The 20,760-nt window shown below is 39.2% G+C and overlaps 1 protein-coding gene across 8 annotated transcripts; it reads right to left on the bottom strand.

The window, feature by feature from the left end:
- Window positions 1–845: 845 nt before the first annotated feature.
- slc12a8 (solute carrier family 12 member 8) lies at window positions 846–20,633 on the bottom strand. Of its 8 annotated transcripts, none has more exons than XM_082509397.1 (15): window positions 20,551–20,633; window positions 19,347–19,411; window positions 18,861–19,001; window positions 18,601–18,747; window positions 16,555–16,746; window positions 16,191–16,422; window positions 10,664–10,777; window positions 10,382–10,469; window positions 8,508–8,595; window positions 7,363–7,509; window positions 4,945–5,605; window positions 4,751–4,848; window positions 4,536–4,653; window positions 2,691–2,751; window positions 846–2,417 (listed from the first exon to the last, which is right to left on the bottom strand). In XM_082509397.1, the coding sequence occupies exons 3-15, from the start codon at window positions 18,993–18,995 to the stop codon at window positions 2,246–2,248; spliced, it is 2,253 nt and encodes a 750-aa protein (XP_082365523.1). In that variant the 5' UTR covers window positions 18,996–19,001; window positions 19,347–19,411; window positions 20,551–20,633; the 3' UTR covers window positions 846–2,245. The 8 variants fall into 8 exon arrangements, with proteins under 8 accessions (XP_082365523.1, XP_082365527.1, XP_082365524.1 ...); XM_082509401.1 differs by having other exon boundaries at window positions 19,347–19,364; window positions 20,551–20,579; XM_082509398.1 differs by lacking the exon at window positions 20,551–20,633 and adding an exon at window positions 20,378–20,451.
- Window positions 20,634–20,760: the final 127 nt, after the last annotated feature.

The following is a 20,760-nucleotide window of genomic DNA, read 5'->3' as shown; positions in this document are numbered from 1 at the left end:
TTTTAGGTAGAGCCAGACTGAACTACCGGGCAGACGTTCATGTGCTCTGGTTGGGATCAGAGGAACATCTGGGGGAATTGGAGTTCGTTTTATGGGTAGAATAACAGATAACTCTTTAGGTGACAAACATTATTTATAGCACATTTTATTCCAAGGGAAACTGTAATTAATATGTACTATTCTGCAGTTCATTTGTTCATTTTTAGGCTATTAAGCAACAAAAAAAAAAGAGAGAAACATGCATAAATTTGTCTTGACACATAACTGATTGTAAACATAATCAGCCTCTCAAACCAGTGCTGTGCAACACACATTGTTGGAACTTTTGCTTCAGTGACTTTGGTGGTTGGTGCAAACAAAGCAAGCAAACAAATGAAAGATTGTAATTTAATGCACTTTCACCAAACCACAATATTATTATTATTTTTTTTATCTTCTGCAGACATTATGCTCTAATCTCATTCCTGCATGACACAAAGCCCAAACATCCTGTAGGTCCAAAAGTGAGTAGAGTTTAGTCCTGTCTCCATCGTGTATTTAATTCCCACTGCTCACATTTCAAGCCATTGTGCATCAACTGAAAGTCACTAACTTTTCCAACCGCACAGGGTTTCTTCTTAGTCACTGCAAAGGCACAAAGCACACCAACCCTTCTACAGCTCAGCCCAGTGATAAGAAAATAAGTAATCAGTAGGTTTACAGGCTTGTGTGCCTGCTGGCGGGCCGTTGCTTTCACAGAAACAGGATAAGAGGAAGTGGTTTTCACAGCTTTGCTCAAACACTGACTCTTGAACTTTGTGATACTTCCAGATCATACTTGTAACTGAAAAAAAACACACCCCAAAAACATTTAGCATGCATTTAATTCACACCATATAGTGTCTTCAAAGGTTTTTGTTTCTTTCTTTTTTTAACCAGGAGAGCTGTTAAAGTGCTTTACACACATGGGAAAAAAAACCTCATTATTTGATACTTGCTATGAACACATTATACAGACTTGGAATTCAAGTATTTTTAGTCCCATTGTCACAGGTGTATAACACCAAGCACCTATCCATGCAGTCTACCTTTAAAAACATTTTTTTCAAAAAAACTGATTGTAAAGAGCTCTCTGAATTTGAGTATGGTAGCGTAATAGATATCACTATCACAACAAGTACTTTGTAAAATGTCTCAATATTATTATTGCAAAGCAAAAGCATTTAGGAGCTAAAACAATTCAGGCACATAGTGGTAGACCATGCAAGGTAAGAGCAGGGTTACTGCGTTCTGAGGTGTGAAGGGCATGAAAGTCGCCGACGCCTTACAGACTCAGTGACTGCAGAGCTCCAAACTTCTTAACATCAGCACAAAAACTGTCCACCGAGAGCTTCGTGGCATGGGTTACTAAGGCCGATCAAGATCCTGGCAGGAAGAGCATCCAGCGTAAAACTGTCAAATAAAAACACATGGAGCTAATCACTATGGCAATCCCTTATGAGAAGGGAGCAGCTGAAATTAGCTTTAGGTTTGATTGGAAATAGATCGGCATTTATATAAGACTTTTGCAGTTTTACAGCCCACACAGCTCCTTGTTCTGTGTATGCAGCAAAATGATAGAGATATTCTATCAATGAGCTGTAGTGAGTGTAAAGTACTTTGCTGTGCTCTGCTGGGTTAGCAGCACCAGAGTTTGTGACAGCAACATACTGAATAAAGTGATTGTGGATTATCAATCATCCTCACCAACCTCTGGACCACTAACTGGACAGGTTATTGGGGCAGAGATTAGCTTTTCATTATTGCTATTATTATTATTTCAACAGCTGTGACAAAAAAAAGTCCCATATATAAGATAAAGTATTTGTCATCTATAAACTATACACTATGTTTTAAAAGTTTTGCATTTTAAAAGGTCATTTTAGAGTAATGGAACGGCAAAAAAAAACAAACAAAAAAAAACCCAGTTGAAAATGAAAGAGTTAAAGTTGAAGTTTATATTAAGAGGAAATAATAAATCTCTGCATTTGTCTGTTTGCATGAAAACCTGCACATTTTAGCTATCTGCTTTCTTATTCTTCCACATAACCTTTGTGCAAAGCTTTGATTTCCTTGAACCACCACAGGAAAACAATTCGAGCCACTGAGATTCTTAACATGTGAGCAGTATTCTGCCCGTAGTGCAACATGAGACACCGTTTGAGGCAGAAAATGTGGTATTCAGGCTGTCAGCTGCGACGCATAACTGAGGCAGTGTTTAATTCGGTCAGTGAAATGGTGGTTGGACCATATTGTCGGCCCTGATGAACGACGATTGATGACAGCGGTGACGAGAGGCAAAGTCAGCATTTTCCTCCGTCAGCTGCTTGGTTTTCAGCCCCAGAGTCCCAGACAAAGAGGGCGTCACTACGATCTCATCCCGGGGTGATGCTTTTCTACTGAAAGAGAAGAATACACAGAAAAATTAATTTCAGGCGTAACGATGTAGAAAATAATCAAAAACTGAAATCAACACCATTTACAGTTTAAAACTTATGAGGTTTTCGATTTCATTGCAATTTTATAATAAAAGCACTGTCGGATTATGGTTCAGCCATAGAAATAACTCTTAGCAAATTAAACTCACATATAAAACTCAAATTGGCTTCTTCATTATTTAATAGACATCAATGATGCAAGATTTTTCAGTGCATAAATAAAATCATAAATACCTGCAAATGCTACTCAGTGTTGATTTGAACCACGTGAAAAAGCTGAACTGAGCTGCAATTCCTGCAAATTAATCAAAATCCAGACCGTTACGTTTCTACCAGGAAGAAATACATAATTTTCTGCTGTAATAATTTTGCATTCAATGTTGCTAAAATTTTACACCTTTTTCTGCTGTGAGTATCTGAAGCTCTGCCACTACACAGGAGGTAGTAACTGCGCTGTGCCATTGGCAACATCTCCATTTGTGGAACAAATGTCTGACACTTGTTTGACGCTTGTGTTCAAAAATGTCGTGAGTCAGACGGCTGAGGCACGTACTGATGTGGTGAGTTTATTGCACAGATGCAGGGTGTCACATCCAGCTATTCAAGAAATCCTAAGCCACAACAGCTGCCAGGCAAAGAGGCTGCAAGTGAACCTCCCAGCCGACTATGCTACTGGGTCACGTAACGACATATGGTATGGTAACCAAATCTAAATCAGTAAATGTGAGATTGCAGTTTAGGAAGGATTTGGTTGCACATAATGAAATAAAAGTCAACGATCGAATGACACACAATCCCCCCCAAAATAATTAAATAAATACAGGATCAGCAAGTTCAGTTTTGTAACACATTACTTATAGATTGCTTTTACTTTAGATAAATGATGAATGGAAATTATTTCAGTGCTTCACTTCCTTTAAAGAGTGACATAAGTCTTTAAATAAGACTACAGCTTTAAAATATTTTTAAAAAATATTTCAAAGGCCTTATTAAACAACTCAAGATACAGGAAAAGTTATTTGGTTCCCTTTAAATCAGCTATTCTTACTATTCTTCCAGTATGTACACTGCTCAAAAAAAAATTAAAGGAACACTTTTTAATCTGAGTATAGCATCAAGTCTGCTAAACGTCTGGGATATTGATCAGGTCAGTTAAGTAGCAGAGGGTGTTGTTAACCAGTTTCAGCTGCTTTGGTGTTAATGAAATTAAAAGGAGGGTTTTTTTTCCACGTTTTGAATTTGTCACCACTGACAGCATGAGGTGATACCTGGAGAGATTGTCCAGTCCACTGTTTCCCAGCACAGTCTCAAGAGCATGAAGGAGATTTCAGAAGACAGGCAGTTACTATAGGAGAGCTGAACAGGGCTGTAAAAGATCCTTAACCAATCAGTAGGACGCATGTATTTTTTTGTGCAAGGAGGACCAAGATGAGCACTGCCAGAGCCCTACAAAATTACCTCCAGCAGGCCAGTATTGTGAATGTTTCTGACCAAACAATCAGAAAGAGACTTTATGAGGGTGGCCTAAGGGGTCGACATCATCTAGTGTACCCTGTGTTCAGTGTCTGGCACTCTGGAGACCAATTAGCAATTGCCATAGAATACCAGAATTGGCAGAACCACCAATCGAGCAAATTCTGCCTGAACACATGTGACAGACGTGAAAGACTCTGGAGAAGTTGTGGAGAACATTATGTTTGCCTGTAGCATCATTTAGCCTGAGGGGTTGGATGGTGGGTCAGTGATAGTCTAGGGAAGTATGTCCCTGGAGGAACACACAAATGTCTACACGCTAGCATTGTCACCCTAACTGCCATTAGGTATCAAGATTAAATCCTTTTTTCCCCACTTTGGTGTCTTTTGTTCTTTTTGTGCTTTGTTTTCCTCATACGACTCATTATGCTTGTATTCATGTTTATTTTTTAATAATACAATAATTTATAATTTTAGTCTATGAAGCGCTCAAAAAAGCACTTTAATCTCTGAAGTTTCAAGATCAAGTACAAATATTAAGTGGAGATGAATTTATCCTGAATCCACTTAGTTCTTCTAAAAAGAAAATAAACATGTGGAAATCACCTCTTGGTAGTCCAGGACTTGTTTTCCCGATGTAGAAGAAGAGCAGCAAGGCAAATATTATGTTTGTTAAGGCATAAACCCATTGAATAACAAACATAATCAATATGGAGCTCAATGCCTGAAAGAAAACAAAGGATACGTTCACATTATTCCAAAACTATCAAGAAAGCCATGAGAACAAAATCAAAATATTGTACAGCAAATGTCTGTCATACCCCAATGAGAGCGATCCAGCGGTTACACAACTTTGCATAGAAGGAATTGTGCTTGGGTTGGATTTCAAAGCTTTGGTGTTCTGCTTTATCTCCAGTGCCTGAAAGATTTAAGAAAGGGTCAAACAGGTAGGTAGCTTCTATGATACAGTATATACCTTAATCTATTCTAATGTTTGATAGGTAAATCTGATCACCTGTGCTGTAATTGTGAGTCTCAGCAGGCAAATCCTGCTCAACATGACCAATATCTTTATAGCCCGTGATTTGAGGCTCCTCTCCAGCCTTGAGCTCTCCTCCTCCACCCGGCCCCTGGTCTTCCTCTGCTAGTGAAGCAGAACTTGTCCCCTCTTCTTTCTCTTCTGAGGAAACACTGGAGTTCGAGTCCAAACCAAAGCTGTCCATTAGCTTCTGCTTAGCAGTAGCCTTTCTGTTCTTGGATGTGTTGTACATGTCTTGCATGCAGGAGGTCTTCTCAGCTGCAGAGTCCACATTTGAAACAGGTGGAAATATCTGGTCCATGTCCCTAGTGAACTCCAGCAGAGTGCCTTTACTCTGCGGACTCCCGCCATCACTGCCATAGTTTGGAAGATTGGCTTGAATCAGTGACGTGCTGCTGTGCCTGGTGGACCTGCGCTGGTTTCTTTTGCCCACTATGGCGGTGTCCCTCTTCTCTTTATTCTGAAGGTGGGAGGTCATGGCCACGCTGAAGTAGGAGTAGTCGACAAAGCTGTAGGTGAGCATGAAGTTGATGGTGACGATGGGCGCCAGTACGTTGACTTGGCCGATGAAAATGAAGGCCATTGTCACCAGGCTCGTCAGAAAGATAGCCGCCACCGGGGTCTTGTTTGGGCCTTTCTGTCAGGGAGAAAAGGTCACACGATATTAGCGATTCCTGTTACAATGTACCAAATGCACGTATTGTGTGCCTCTAACTCAACACAATTTGTGTGACAAAGAAAAATGTCTTATTCTTCCTGGGATTTTGTACATTTGCCACAGCTAACCCTTTGCCAAGTAAAATCGATGTTAGTTTTGAGCAAAGGGGGGAAAACACCAATCCAGAGGAACAGAGACACAATGAAAACGAACATAAAGCTGAATCTGAGTTAAATAAAACACCGATGAGTGATCTTTTCCTGCTGTTGTCCACTGAGTTTTCAAAAGTTCATGTTCAGTGTTTGATTTACCAACAAGTAACAATCAGATGATTACTTATTCATGTTGCTGACAAATGTAAGCTTTATAGCTTGAAAAAAGTGGGTCGTATTGAGTAAATAAAAAAAAATCCATTACACAAAATCTTCCTATGACTTCATCTGGACTTCTTCTGGCCAGTCTGACATGAGATAGCTGTGACGCCCATGAGAAAGCTATTTCGACTTTTAGAAAGGTTCTGGTGCTATTTTTCCATGAGTATGCCTACATTACATTTAATTAAATCAAACACACACTGCATAAATAAAGAATACGTTTGTGTTTACAACTTAAATAGTGTTCAGCATTCACAATTAAATGAATGGAATAAAACAATGCCCCCAACAATAATTGCTTTTCTCAAAATGGAAAAATGGCTTTAACATGTGGTTTGTTAACTAGTTTGCTTTTATTTCCCAGGTCCTATCTCACTGTTTAAGGAGCACTGCTGTGTGCTGGAGGGCCTCCAGAGCATACAGCGGAGCAGGGCCCTGCCCGTCTCCCTTCCTGCGTTTGTTCTGGGGCTTTGATTTGGGCCAAGATGTCTAGGGCCTCATTCCAGCCTGCTGAGAGAGGTCAGATACTGCTGCCATCCAGAGAAGTCTGAGGAAAACTGGGGTGGAAGAGGTCAGGTTGTTAACGTGACTATGTGTGCATGTGTTTTGCAGCAATGTGTCGTAACTCTTTGATGCAATAAAGTCAGTCCACTCACTTCTGTGGAGTGCTTGCTCTATAATTAGGCAGACCTGTGACCGTGTCCTTCTGAATCCATACACCACAGCCCCCTTTAGAGCCAGACTTAGCACACTTATTCATTTACAATGTATGTGTGTGTTACTTTGGGCAATCAGAGAAACCAACTTCAATCCCAATTACTCTATACAACTTGTATTTGATTCACAGAATAATACAGTAAGCATGCAGTTACAGAGTACTGCAGTCAAAATGCAATTTGTTATAGTTCAGTTCTAGGGGAATTTCACTGTGTCAAACTTATTCACAGTCATTTTGTGTCTACATGTGGTGTGAAGATATACAGAATGATGATGCCCTCATTTTAATTCAGTCTGCAGATATCTGTTTTAATCAACTAGCACCCTGAAATTAATCTTTGACTAGTTATGGTGACTTCAAGCTACTCTCAAGTTCATCCTCCCCCACGATATGCACACTGACACTGAAAACCAATCCTTAGACTCATAAATCATCCTTTAATGATGAGTCTTTTTGGTGAATCCTTTTTCATTCCAAGTAAGGCAAGCATCAGTTTTAGATGTCATAGTATTGGACGTTATTCTGCATGTAAGGGAATTTAGTAGCTGATGAATACACCTCAGTAATATCAATTGACATCAAAAACACTCTAGCTAATAGTTTTCAGTTCACACATTCCTCCCTTCATGGCTCTATCCACCCACCCCTCTTCCCAAAAAGGCCAGACAGGGAATGACCCTCTCCTGGGCGATGCACTGAAGGATCCTGGGTGCTCCATACAGGCCGCCCATGCAGGAAGCCAGGGAGGAGATGTAGAGGCCCAGCAGAAAGAGGAAACCCACCAAGGAGACCTGGAGGAAGAAGGAAAACAAACAGAGGGTGAAAAAGGATGGGTGGGGATGAGAGCTCACAACAGTTACGCCCAATCCAGTTCCGCTACAGCCAGCCCCTTATAAAAACAATGAGAAATCACCACTGATGGGCAAGTCAAGGACTTGGTCAAAGCAACATCTAATGGTCGTATTTTATTAAAACGTCTAACTCATGTGCGATCATTTTATAATGAATTTGAGATTTTTACCATTTTGCAGTAATGCTATGCTGAATGTTTGCTACACCAAGAGACAAATGATCAGTTTATTTGTTTGGAGCTGGGCAACACTTTCTGAAGACAATTTATGCATTGATTTCTCATTCCCTGTCCTCAAAACAAAACACTGTATATGACCGATTTGTTAGAAGTGCACAGTGCACAAGGCATCAAAGGCCTATTAAAGCTGTATAGTGGAGGCTTTGGCGAAACACATGTTATTGCAACAGGGAAGGCAAGAGAAGACTTTGCTTTTTTTGGTCAGACAATGCCAAACCACCAACTGCACATGTGACGGTGGCATGGCTCTGTGGAAAAAGAGGTGCTAAACGGGGGGGGGGGATCTGCATGCCCAACATATTCCTATCCTGAAAAACCTGAAATATTAAGCTGCACATTTTCTACATTAAGCAAAAATAAGACTAAATCTTTTAGCACTATAGCAAGTGATCCTCCCAGTTCTGAAACACTTATGGTTGATAGACTAGACGACACAGTGGTAATCCTCCCCCAACTTTTGAAAATTATTGCTGCCACCCCCCCTCCCAAAAATCCCCACTTCTAAGTCTAAAATTGATAATTATTTCCACATTTGAATATAATATGAATATAATGTTGCTATGCAGTATTATATAGTCAGAACACAAACTAACCACACCACTAACATAGTGAGACACCATGGGAAGTCCCCTTACCTCTCCCCTTTTGTTGGAAGGCCCCCCCTCACAAAGCCGAATGGAAACACAGAGAGGAGTTTACCTTTTCAGCTATCAAGAAGTCACAGCGTAGAGCTTCTCTGGTGCAGATGGCCCCCAGGAGAAAGACAAAGACCAGATACAGGAACCACCTGTGGGTCACCAAAAGTACAGCGCAGAATTACTAACAACTATTGAGTCACAACAAGTGAATGTCTGATAGCGATGTGTTTTTAGAGCGGGTTACTTTTGTTTTCCAGTGAATGGAAAAGAAAAACCCACTCAGTGTACTGAGAAAACCACAAGAGTAAAATCTAAACTTATAGGATTAAACCTTTCTGAAAGATCAATCCACCGAATCTATCAAAGGGTTTTCCTGTACTTTCTATTTCTTAATGTACAATCACTGTAGTCATAGTTAATCTAGTTTAAGTATTGCGTACTGTGGTGTGTAAATTTTTCCATTGTTTTTGTATGTAAGTATACAGTGCCACTAAAGAGTATTTCTCACCCCTTCCTGAGTTGTTGCTTTTTCACATTTATCAAATCTCAGTGTTTCAGATCATCAAACAAGTTTTAATATTAGAAAAAGATAATCAAAGTAAATACAAATTGCAGTTTTTAAATGATGATTTTATTTATTAAGAAGAAAAAGCAAGCCAAACCTACCTGGCTGTGTGTGCAAAAATAATTGTCCCCCCTCTTAAATCAAGAATTACCTGTGATTAACCACATTTTTTGGAAAGTTGAGATCAAATTCAATAGGCAAAATGAATTAGATTAAAAGATCTCAAAAAGCAGCACATCATGCCACGAGCTAAAGAAACTCAAGAACAAATGAGAAACGAAGTCGGCGACATCTGTTCATCCAGAAAGAGTTTCAAAGTCATTTTCTAAGACTGTCTGTGGTTCTCCGGTGAACCACAGAGAGAGCCGTTATCCACAACTGCAGAAAACTGAGAACAGTGGTGCATCTTCCCAGAAGAGGCGGACCTACTACAATTACTCTGAGATCTCATCAACGACTCATCCAGGTGGTCATAAAACAACCCAGAACAACATCTAAAAAACTTCAGGCCTCACTCGCCTAGTCATGGTCAGTGTTTATGATTCAACAATAAGAACACCACTGCTGGCCAAATAGAACACAAAGGCTTGTCTCACATTTGCCAAAAATCATGATCTCCAAGACTTTGGAGAAAATTTTCTGTGGAGTGATGAAAACAAAAGTATAATATTTTGGAAGGTTTGAGTCGCCTTTCCCATGAACAACAGCCAAACACGGTGGTGGTAGTGTGATGGTTTGGGGCTGCTTTGTTGTTTCAGGACCTCGATGGCTTCTGTAGTTCATCACTCTATGAATTGTGCTCTCTACCAGAAAATCCTGAAGGAGAATGTCCGGCCATCAGTTCGTCAGTTCGTGCACTAAAGCGCACACACACTTGTGTTAGGCAGCAGGACAATGATCCAAAACACACCAGCAAGTCCACCTTCTTAATGTCTCACAAGACAAAAATGAAAGTTGTGGAGAGGTCTACCCAAAGTTTTGACTTATATCCAATTGAAATGCTTTGACATAACCTTATACAATCCATTTGTACCCCAAAAACACTCCAATGTTGTTGAATCACAGCAGTTCTGCAAGTTCTGCCAGTTATCACAAATGCTTGATTGCAGTTATTGCAACTAAGGATGACACAACCAACTACTGGGTTTATTGGGAAATTACTTTTTCACACAGGGCAGGTAGGATTGAACTGCATGTATATTTACTCAGGCTATTTTTGCCTAATGTTAAACTTTGTTTGATGATCTGAAACATTTAAATGTGAATTTGATAGATATGGAAAAAACAAGAACTTGTGCAGAGGGTAAATACTGTTTGACAGCACTGTATAGATATGTGTATGTTTTAGTGGATTTGGGGGGTTGTCGTACGAGGTGAAGACAGCTGCTAGTGTTCCCACGGGGATGTTGTGCTCAGGTCGCTGAAGGTCTGAGCTCATGTTGAAGCCTGCCATAACCCCTACAACACACACAAAGATGGGCAAACCACAAAATGTACACAAGGTGCTTGTCAACGCAAACTTCATTTTTACATTGCATATGAAGCAAAGAATGATAAGCAGGATTTGAATGTTTGCATGCTTTTCCTATTCTGGGATTTTCTTTTTGTGTGAAATACAGAAATCTAAAAGAAGTTGTTGAGGATCTACTCACCTGTAGCAGCAGGGAAGAAAACCCCAAATACTGTAAAGAAGTTTTCCCCAGTGGTATAATCTGGCATAGTGTTGCTACTGAGCAGCCCAGCTGAATAACCAATGAAACCGTGCTCTGAAAGTGGAGACAAACTCACATAAAGCACATCAATACAGAAAGGCATGTGAGAATTACCAGCATTTCTTCACTGAGTAAACAGTTGTGAACATTAAATGATGATGAAGGAGGAAGAAACTATGCAAACTCCATTAGCTAGAGGTATGAAAATTAGTTTCAGGTCTTTCTTTAGACATGAAAAGTCAGCTCTCTGTTAGGCTTTTACTTATGTATCAATATTTTAGGCAACAAACACACAATCCCAGGCTGTAAATGACTCATAACAAGAATACTTAACTTTCTATCTTATGTAACATTCATCTGTTTGAAATCAGTTCATGAAGGGACACATAGCAGCTCCACCTGGAATAATGATGGTTATTTCTCTAGTGCATAAGGGAATAAACTGGTTTAAAAATAAAGAAGAAGAAACATTTGCTTCTTTAACATGTTTAAGGAACAATTATAATAATGAGTTTCTATTTCTCACTTCCTATTAATACAACCCAACAAATGTTGCAGTCTAGTCCAATCTTAAAATGTTTGTAGCTGCTACATAGGGCCAGCAGTTACCTTATGATTTTAAAACACATCACTCTCACAAATTGATTAATAATGTGTTCTTAGATTAATAAGCAGTCACCATATTTGGCCTTTTCCTGACTTTTTAAGCTACGCTTTGTGCAGAAAATTAGATCAACTGTATAAGAAATCACAGCATACAGAAAGGAAAAACATAGAGCACTATATACCAGGTGTTTGAACAGTACAGCATTACATTTGCATAGTCATTAGAGCCCTCCATAACTCAACAACATCTGCATCATAGTCAGCAATATAACACCAAGTAAATAAATGCTGCAAAGACTATTTCAGTCAAAATAAATGGCAACAACAACCGGTGACACCTTTCAAATCTACAGACTAAAGACATGCCGGGATGGCTCTAGGTCAAGTCAGTTTGCTGAATGTGTGAAGGCGGCCATTTAAACTACGCAGTCTGAAGGACCCGCCTATGTTACAAAACCGGACATTTCCCACTTGGTTATCTTGTGATGGGAAAGAATGTGTTCTCTCAGATTAATGACATGTTTATCCAAAAGGAAGTTACCACCCTTTTCAGAAGCTCAGCAGCTTCCAAGTTTGGGAGAAAGAATGAAAGTGAGCAAGAGAGGGAGACAGAGAGCGGGAGGAAAGAGCGAGAAAGGGAGAGACACATAGAGAGAGAGAGAGAGAGAGAAAAGAATGCTCATTTTTTTCCTTTTGTTTTACAAAAGGCCAAAAGAAAAGGCCTGGATACACTCTCTGTTCCAGCTTTGTATGATCTCTAGCATATGCGTTTAATGAGGTCAAAAAAGCTCAAAAAAACTCCCGTTCACTTTGTGACCCACTAGGATCGCCCTCTATCCAAACAATCATGATCTAACAAACCCAGGGCAGCCAGTGTCAAACTGCATCAAGAGCACCCCACCCATATTACAACATCATAGTCCAACATCCAAGTGGGCTCAACTCTGCCAGCTCTCACGGCTAAGCCCTCCAAGTACTTATTTTGGAGCATTCACATATTCATTACACTTTAATATAAAATCCTTATATGTACTACATTCACTGCAAATTGTCCCCCTCATTTTCTCTAGGAATAATAACAATGATAGGCTGGCAAAGATTTGTGTTGGGCCCTGTTGCAAACTACACCTCATTTTAAAAACTACAGCATCATAAGACTTCACACAAGATCCAGAGACCCCGTTTAAGCCATTGTGTATTACTTTGGTTGTATTGGCAGTGTGTTTGACATCACTGCCAAGTTGAAAAATGAAGTTGCCAAGCAGAAGCTTTAAACAAGGTGGATTAAAAATCTGATGGTACTTTTCTGCATTCGTTAATTATGTATCTACAAGATCCTCAACACCACTACCTGAAATAAAGACCCAAACTATGACAGAGCCTCCTCTGTGTTTTACAGATGGCTGTAGACACTGTTGTTCATCTCTCCTGACCTCCTCTAAACATGCCCATAATGATTTCAACCAAAGATTTCACATTTGGATTCAGGTTTCACACATAAATCCAGTTCTTGTGCAATTTTGCATACTTTAGCCTTTCTTCCCCATTTCTTTTCCTTAAAAAAAATGACTTCTTGACAGCTGCCCTTCCACTGAAACCATTTCCTACAAGGTCCGTGTTAAATCATTCTTCTGAAAATGGTCAGGCACAAGGACTGGACTAAATATGAGTGAAAAAGCAATGAAATCTCTGAAGAACAACTCTAAAAGTCCTTTAGAAAACCTGGAGAACTATTTCTCAAGACCATCCACCTATTTATCCATAAGAGGTGACTCAAGACTTTTGCATAGTATTGTAAAAGTAATATTAAAATGTGTATGAAGGAAACTTTGACCATAGATGTCCACAATATATAATATTATACCCCGGAGCTTTCCCAGTTTCCAAATAAGTAAAGTCATCTAATTACCATAATTAACTGACAATTGCTTGCTTTATGTGGGGCCTTCTTTATGAAGTTTGCAGCGTGCAAGCAACCATTATTACCCCAAATATTTATTCATCAAAGAATCCAATATATAATACTGAATCAGAAGGTAACTCCCACTAGGCTGATGATCCTTTTTAATACACAGCTAGAAGACTTGTCCTGACACGTCTTCAATTTGATCCATAGCATTTTGTAGAGATGTAGAGCTTTATAAGCCTATTTACTATGTTTCCAGCTCGAGCTAAGGCAAGAATGTCTTCATTCCAGTTTACTTATTCTGTATCGAGCAAGTTTACAGGCAGAGTGGGGCTCATTTCTGAGTTGACCATGCCTCTGAATGTGTAGTTAGATTACATGAACATCTGAGGCCTCTCCCTCAGTCTGAATGACCTCTTACACTCCCACACTAACTTACATAAATTGCCGTGCATGTTGCATAGGCTGTGAGTTTACAGAGGTGGAGCAGGTCCTGCTGGGATGATCGAGAACTATATATTATAGTAAGAATCACAGGGAGAGATGATGTGGTGGTCTCTGGAGTAGCAGCAGGCTTCAGATCTCAGTTCCGGCTCTCTCTCTTTGTCATTTTCCAAAAATGTGGGTGAGTCTGGTTAACACCCTAAACCCCAGACCCAAGGAGCACATTATGGCTTCCTTTTCTGTGGGGAATAGACTTCAAGTATAAGGACAGGGTGAGGCGTGTCAGAGCGTAATTCAACGATGCACCACAATCAGAAGGGTTTGTGGTTAAACTGTTTGGTTGCAGAGACAATACATGGGCGGCATTACTGTCAGAATAATTTACTGTGCTTACAGACTTGTGAACTATTCAGGACTATGTTACATGCTGCAGTTATGCAACACTTTAATTTTAACTCCAACTCTTACAGTGCTGCAAAAAGGACTTGCTGCAATCCACTTCTTTGACATTTTAGTGAATGGGAAAACCAGGTTTGTAAGTCAAGAGTTCATATACATAGATACTTAAATAGATAGAAACACTCCTAAATTCATCTTAATGATTACTAACAATTAACATGGGATGGTCAAAGCCAGCACCCGATATCTGTGATTTTTGTTGCTAGGGATAAAGGTTAGTGAAACATTACAGGGGCAAAACATTAGAATTAAAACCAACTCTGATAATTTTCTGCTGATTGACAATCTGTGAACTCTAAACTTTGCCTTTCTGATCATGACAGAGGTGGAAAATACTGATTGCAGTGTTTACAAAGGCAATATCTGCCAAACATATTAGCAATCATGTCCATAGAAAGTGAAATTTTGATGGAATATGTGGTTAACCAGACATGCCTAAGCTGTGATAGAGCTACACAATGGCGTGTGAAAATTGGGGACATGTTATCAAACTATGACCACATGCTTTTGGCGGTGGCTCCTTTCCTCCAGGATGTGTCTCAGTGTTCAGTGAGTTCATGTTAATCTGGGCCGTTTCAGCTAGCATGGAGACCTGCTGGTCCTCTGCCAACCATTAGGTCACCAAAACACACACAGAGCTGTTCTTAATTGGAAAAATCTGGAGTGGTCATTATGGCTGGTTGTACAGATCTTAAGGGCTGAAAACTGGTCTCTACCAAGTGTGCTTTAAACAAGACTGGGAGTTGGGAGGTGTAGAGCAGTAGGCAGTCTGGTTTTAATTTCACCTGAAGTAGTCGAGCTAAATCCAACAAAAACTAACAAGACAGGTAAGGTAATCTCTCCGTTTTAAAAAAAATGTATGAATGTTTTATCATGTGTGTGAGAACTCTTGGGTCTTGTGTGAAATGTGTTGTTCAAAGACTGATTTGACTCCTGGAACACTTTTTTCTTCCTACTCGGCAGGAAGTTGATAATCAGTGAGAACAGGAAATGTAGGGAAGGACTTCCTGGAGGTCAACAAAAAAAGACCCCCTCCACCGCACCCAAAAAAAATACTCACAATAATAATAAAATAAAAAAAAAAATAAAATAATTTTCAAACTTAAAATCTCAAAATACAACATAACAATACACATTAACTAATCGCTAAAGTGTGAAAGAAATAAACAGGTTAATGGACAGAGGAATGTCTGTAAAATAAGTAAAATAAGTGATACTGCAGCTACACCTACTGACTAAAACAGGTCACAACAGGTCCCCACACTCCTTCCATCACACTGCCTCTTTGGAAGCCCCCCCCCCCCCCCCCCACCCGAAAATTTAATAGTGAGTTATGGAGAATGAGATATAAAAAAAACAAATACAGCATAATAAAGTATTGGTATTTATAACTGGAAACACTAGTGTTCCCTGCAACATGAGCCAGGCTTCTCTTTATATTCTACTAGAGATCTGGTACTCAAACACTCAAAGAGTCAAAGGCAGCTTCAGCTCTAGATGTTTTGTGTACTAATGCTTTTTAAATCGTTAAAGCCTGAATCATCACATAATTGCCAGAAGATTCTGAATTTATTGAGCTATTTAACAAATTTCTTTAAAAATAATTAATTAAATTTTAATTTCCACACATGAATTTTAGTCTGCATCGTATTTCTTGCATCTGGCATTTTTTCAAATTGCTTAAAAATGTATTGTGCAATTTATTTAGGTGTTTTTCAGGGTGGGGGAAAAATGACACTGATGATGTGTGAGTCTCAAAAACTCACAAAAAATTGTATGTATCAAATAATATATAGTAGGTGTTTATTAACAGCAAACAATACTTAAAAGCCATGTTGGATTTTTACAGAAATTAAGAGTCAAATTAAAGACTCTACTACAACTACTTCTGACCAGCAGCCATCCTAGCCTCCTAATTTCCCCACAAATCTTCCTAATGCATGAAAAAATGTAACTATAACTGTGACTGTCTCTCGTCTTTGATACAGTAACCGATTGTTGATTTTTTTGTTTGTTTCTCGTTTTCATTGTGATCATAGTGATGGTCGTTACCTGGGTCAAGGTGTGTGAATGTGCCAATGACAAAGTCCAGGGTAGAGATGGCCAGAACAGCCAGGAGGAGCAGCTGAAGTCTGACAATCCACTTGACACCAGCCAAGTTGATTCCAAGCAGACCTAGCAGCACTGCTGCTGACATGCAGCGCACCGCCCACTGAGTCTGAAGACCCAGCAGTTCTGCCACTGACTCGGAGAACCCCGTGATGTACATCGCCCCAGCGACGCACTGCAGAGTGGTAGAGAGCATTAATAGTGACACGAGATAGAAGGAAGGAAATTCAGTTTGTGCATTCCATGATTTTCTTAAGGGATAAAATATTACAAACAAACAATTTTAGCGGTGTTCAAATTCACTCACCTGCCCAAACACATAAAGGAGGCCAACAGTGCCCCCGACCCTTCCCCCTAGGATGGTAGAGATCATGGAGTAGATTCCTCCACTCCCAACACCACAGTGTTCAGACACTCCGATTCCTGACATAACTGTCACTAAAGCAACCAACACAACCATGGAGACGAGAACCATCCCAAGCAGCACTCCTGTGTTCCCCTGGATAATGTTAGGAAACAGCAAAGATCCAAAGTACAGAGTGATCACTGCACAAACTACACCACAATATGCATCTGCAGTTGTGAACTGGATATATTTGGGCCAATATACCACCTGTATTGTACACATCTTCTGCACATGACATCCTGCTCTGTTTAGTGCTTTGTATTCAGTTCATTTAAATAATCCTATCTTCACCTTTTTCTCCATTCTCTCGCATTTTTTTAATCACTCCTCTTTTCTCCTCCTTGTATTTGTTTACAGTGTTCTATCTAATAGAAAAAAAGAGACATGCAGATGCTATACAGGTGTGGTGGACCAGCACTTTTTTATTTTATTTGCTCAGACATTTCTGATAAGATGCGTCTCTCTCTGAAAGAGAAACCCTGTTTTCCACACAGCAAACTATATTTTAGCTGTCAAGCTAAGGCCAAACGGATGTAGCAATTACAATCACTGGGTCTCTTTGTAGCTGTGTCCTGTGATGACACATGGCTATTACAGTGTTCTGGATCAATTGTCATGATGACACATACTTAACTATATGTGAAGCTAAAAACTGTGCTAAAAAATGTGGATGAGCTGAAAGCAGAAAGCCAAACATGAAGCTAAGCCATTATGAAGTATAAAAATGAAAACATACAAAATAAAATTTGGTGATTAGTGATTTATTTTTGATTCTTTAGTCTGCTACTACAGTGCTGTGAAAAGTATTTACCCTCTTCCTAGATGTCTGTGTTTTGCATATTTGTCACACTTAAATGTTTCACATAATCAGATAAATTGTAATAATAGACAGTGGTAACTGGAGCATTATGGCATAATCTTTGGCATAATCTAAAGAAACTCAAGAACGGATGAGAAACCAAGTCACTAACATCTGTAAGTCTTATGGAGTGAATTTGGGACTCCAGTGGAACCACGGTCAAAGCAATTATCCACAAAGACAGATAATTTGGATATTTGGATCAGTGGTATACCGTGTCAGGAGGGGCCAGCTGACCACAATTAGTCTAAGAGAGCATCGATGACTCATCCAGGAGGTCACAAAAGAACCCAGAACAACATTTAAAGAACTGCCTCACTTGCCTTAAGGTCAATAAGAAAAAAACTGGACAAAAAATGGCATCCATGAAGAGTTCCAACCACAGCCGAGCAATAAAACCACAAAGGCTCGTCTCATGTTTGCCAGAAAAAATCTTGATGGAAAAATATTCTGCGGACTGATAAGACAAAAGCAGAACTCTTTGGAAGGCTTGAGTCTTGTTACATCTGATGTCAAACTAACACAGCATTTCATAAAAACAACCTCATACCAACAGTCAAACATAGTGGTGGTAGTGTGATTCATGCTTTAGCATGTCCGGTCATGCTTAAAAACATTCAGGGCAGCTGAATTAAAACAATTCTGAAAAGAAGGTTGAGACAACAATTCCTCCGTAGTGATGCCAAAGACTTATTGCCAGTTATCACAAATGCTTGATTGCAGTTCTTACTACCAAGGATGGCACAACCAGTTATTAGGTTCAGGGGAAATTACTTTATCACAAAGGGCCATGAGAAAAAAAAAACCCTTAAGAACTGCATTTATTTTCACTCAGGTATTTTGTCTGAGCTGAAATATTTAAACATGACAAATATGCAAAAATAAGAAATCAAGAAGTGAAAAATCCTTTTCCACTGCAGTGTATCCACCATGCACGGTTATTAGACTCATATTTAAAGCCCCATTATGGCAGTTGCATTTAACAGAATTCAGCCTTTTAGCATCTTATTAGCGTGGGGAGAGTTTAAAGTGGATTAGCTGTTCTATTACCTACAATACACAAAGTGAAAGATAGTCTGTTTACTAACCACCAGGTAGCCAGTACGCAGGAACAGAACCACACCAAAGATGTTGATCATGCAGGTGGTGAAGACTCCATCCCAGGTGCCAAAAAGCACCGGCTCCCACACAAATACTTTGATCCTCCACCATGGCTGACTAGACTGCTGAAAACCCTAAACACAGAAATACAACCGTAGCAGCACTGGCTTATCTGAAGTCACTTTAACAACAGCCTGCAATGATCCTACAAATTGTTTCATTTGAGCTGACACACTGAACATCTTGCCTTTGCATCTTCATGGAACAGATCTTGAATATGTGTGTTTTCTTTAGTATCGTCAGATTCTCCCTTCAACAGGCCTGTCTCAGCTCTTTCCTGCTCACAGGTGTACACCGTCCAACCGGCTGGCAGGGTTTCCATTGCAGCCTGGAGAGTTACAGTGTTTATATTTACAGGCTGGATGTAAAACAACAAAATAAAATCTGCATTTTAATATTGAAAAACTTTTTTGATCACATACTACTAGATTCACTCTAAAAGACATATAGTGTACCAAAATAATGGTCTTAGTGAGTTACTGGATGCTAGAGGTACAGTGCTTAACAAATGTATTACATCACCACCCAATGTAAGGTCTGTGCCCTAAAATAACAATATTGGTAAGAACCAAAAATCAGTTTCAATAATGGTTAACCCATCCGCATTTTTAAAGCTAAAATATCATTATAATGTTATCTATGAGTTTTGAAATGTACAAATTTTCCAACTTACAGTTAATTCCCGGCACTCCTGAATAAAAAAAAAGTTTTAGAGGTTTAAAGTCCAGGATTTCACATCTGGGGGAAAAAAAGTCAATACAGTTTGTTTTAAATAACAATATATTTTTAAATTTAAACACGTTTGTGACAGATTTGTCAAATATTCTAATTTATATTTTAGAACATTTCTGTCTTAAACGTGTATTTTATAAGAAGTAATCCCCCGAGAAGACAAAAAACCCACCCCAAAACAGAAAATACCCCCAAACATATTTTACATAATGATGTACTATCATGTATATGATTTTTCCTCGGCAAATATCGTAAAGTGTAGACTTAAAACTAGAAAAAGGAATAAGAGGATAAAACATGTATAATATCCCAATTAAAACATCCGATAAAACTGGATTTCCTTCTTACTTACTAGTCTAATACATTTCCGTTCAGAAACTACTGAGAAATTGAAATATCACAGCATGTTACTGGGTAATTCTGGCATGCCGCATTCAAAACACTCATAATTGTGAAGATATATAATCTATGATTGGAGCATACGGTTTTTCCTGGCATAGTAAACAGTACGGTAGCACAGGCATTTGTAGCGGTCGTCTTGGAAAGAATAGCACTGTTTATCCTGGTTAAACAGCAACAGGTGCAGCTTGAGGACACCCGGATGCAGCAGGGTGTGCTCCTCTGCGATGCGACAAACAGTAAATAGTTGTTAGCGTCACTGCTTTTACCTCAGAGGCTTCTGTTTCCAGATAAATAAACGAAGAATTATAACAAACATGTGAATTCATTGTTTCCTAGTTAGAAAACAAAATGTTGAAATGAATGATAACAATAATAATAGTTATGTTTATGGAAAGACAGCATATCAGAAAGTGTAATCAATTTCAAAATAAGCTCCTGGTGATATACGCTATTATGAAAACCGAGATGTGCTCTAGTCTTAAAATTGGCAGTTTTCTCAATAGAGTTTGGTGTGAGTGGCGGTCTTCTTTCAAACAGCTTCTTAGCTAGATTAACTCAGCGACACCTTACCTTTCACAATCTCATTTCATCCACTGCTTGTAATTTTTTTTAAAAAAATTTAAGAAAAAATAAATCCATTCCACTTTCCCACTTTTCTTTAAATCCTCTCAGTATTACAACGTGTTCGTCATATGGATACGTCAGCTGCCAGCAGGCAACTTAGGCATGCGGTTACTGCTCACCTTTCCGGGATGTGTTGGAGCATTTGCACAAGGATCTCGTGTTTACTTTGGCAAGTCCTGCAGCAGGTAATGCTAGTAATGATTAGCTGAAAAATGCATCCACATGGATTTGATCCTTTTTATGGAGTTATTTCCTGAAACACGTTTGAATTTCAGACTGTGGGGATGTTTTCTGAGTCTTATTCCAGTCAATAAGTTACCAATCAGATC

Source organism: Aulonocara stuartgranti (assembly GCF_965226115.1).
Source record: "Aulonocara stuartgranti genome assembly, chromosome: 16".
Classification (NCBI taxonomy): Eukaryota; Metazoa; Chordata; class Actinopteri; order Cichliformes; family Cichlidae; genus Aulonocara; species Aulonocara stuartgranti.
Note: the sequence above shows the minus strand (reverse complement) of the source record. Positions and strands in the feature narration are given on the sequence as shown.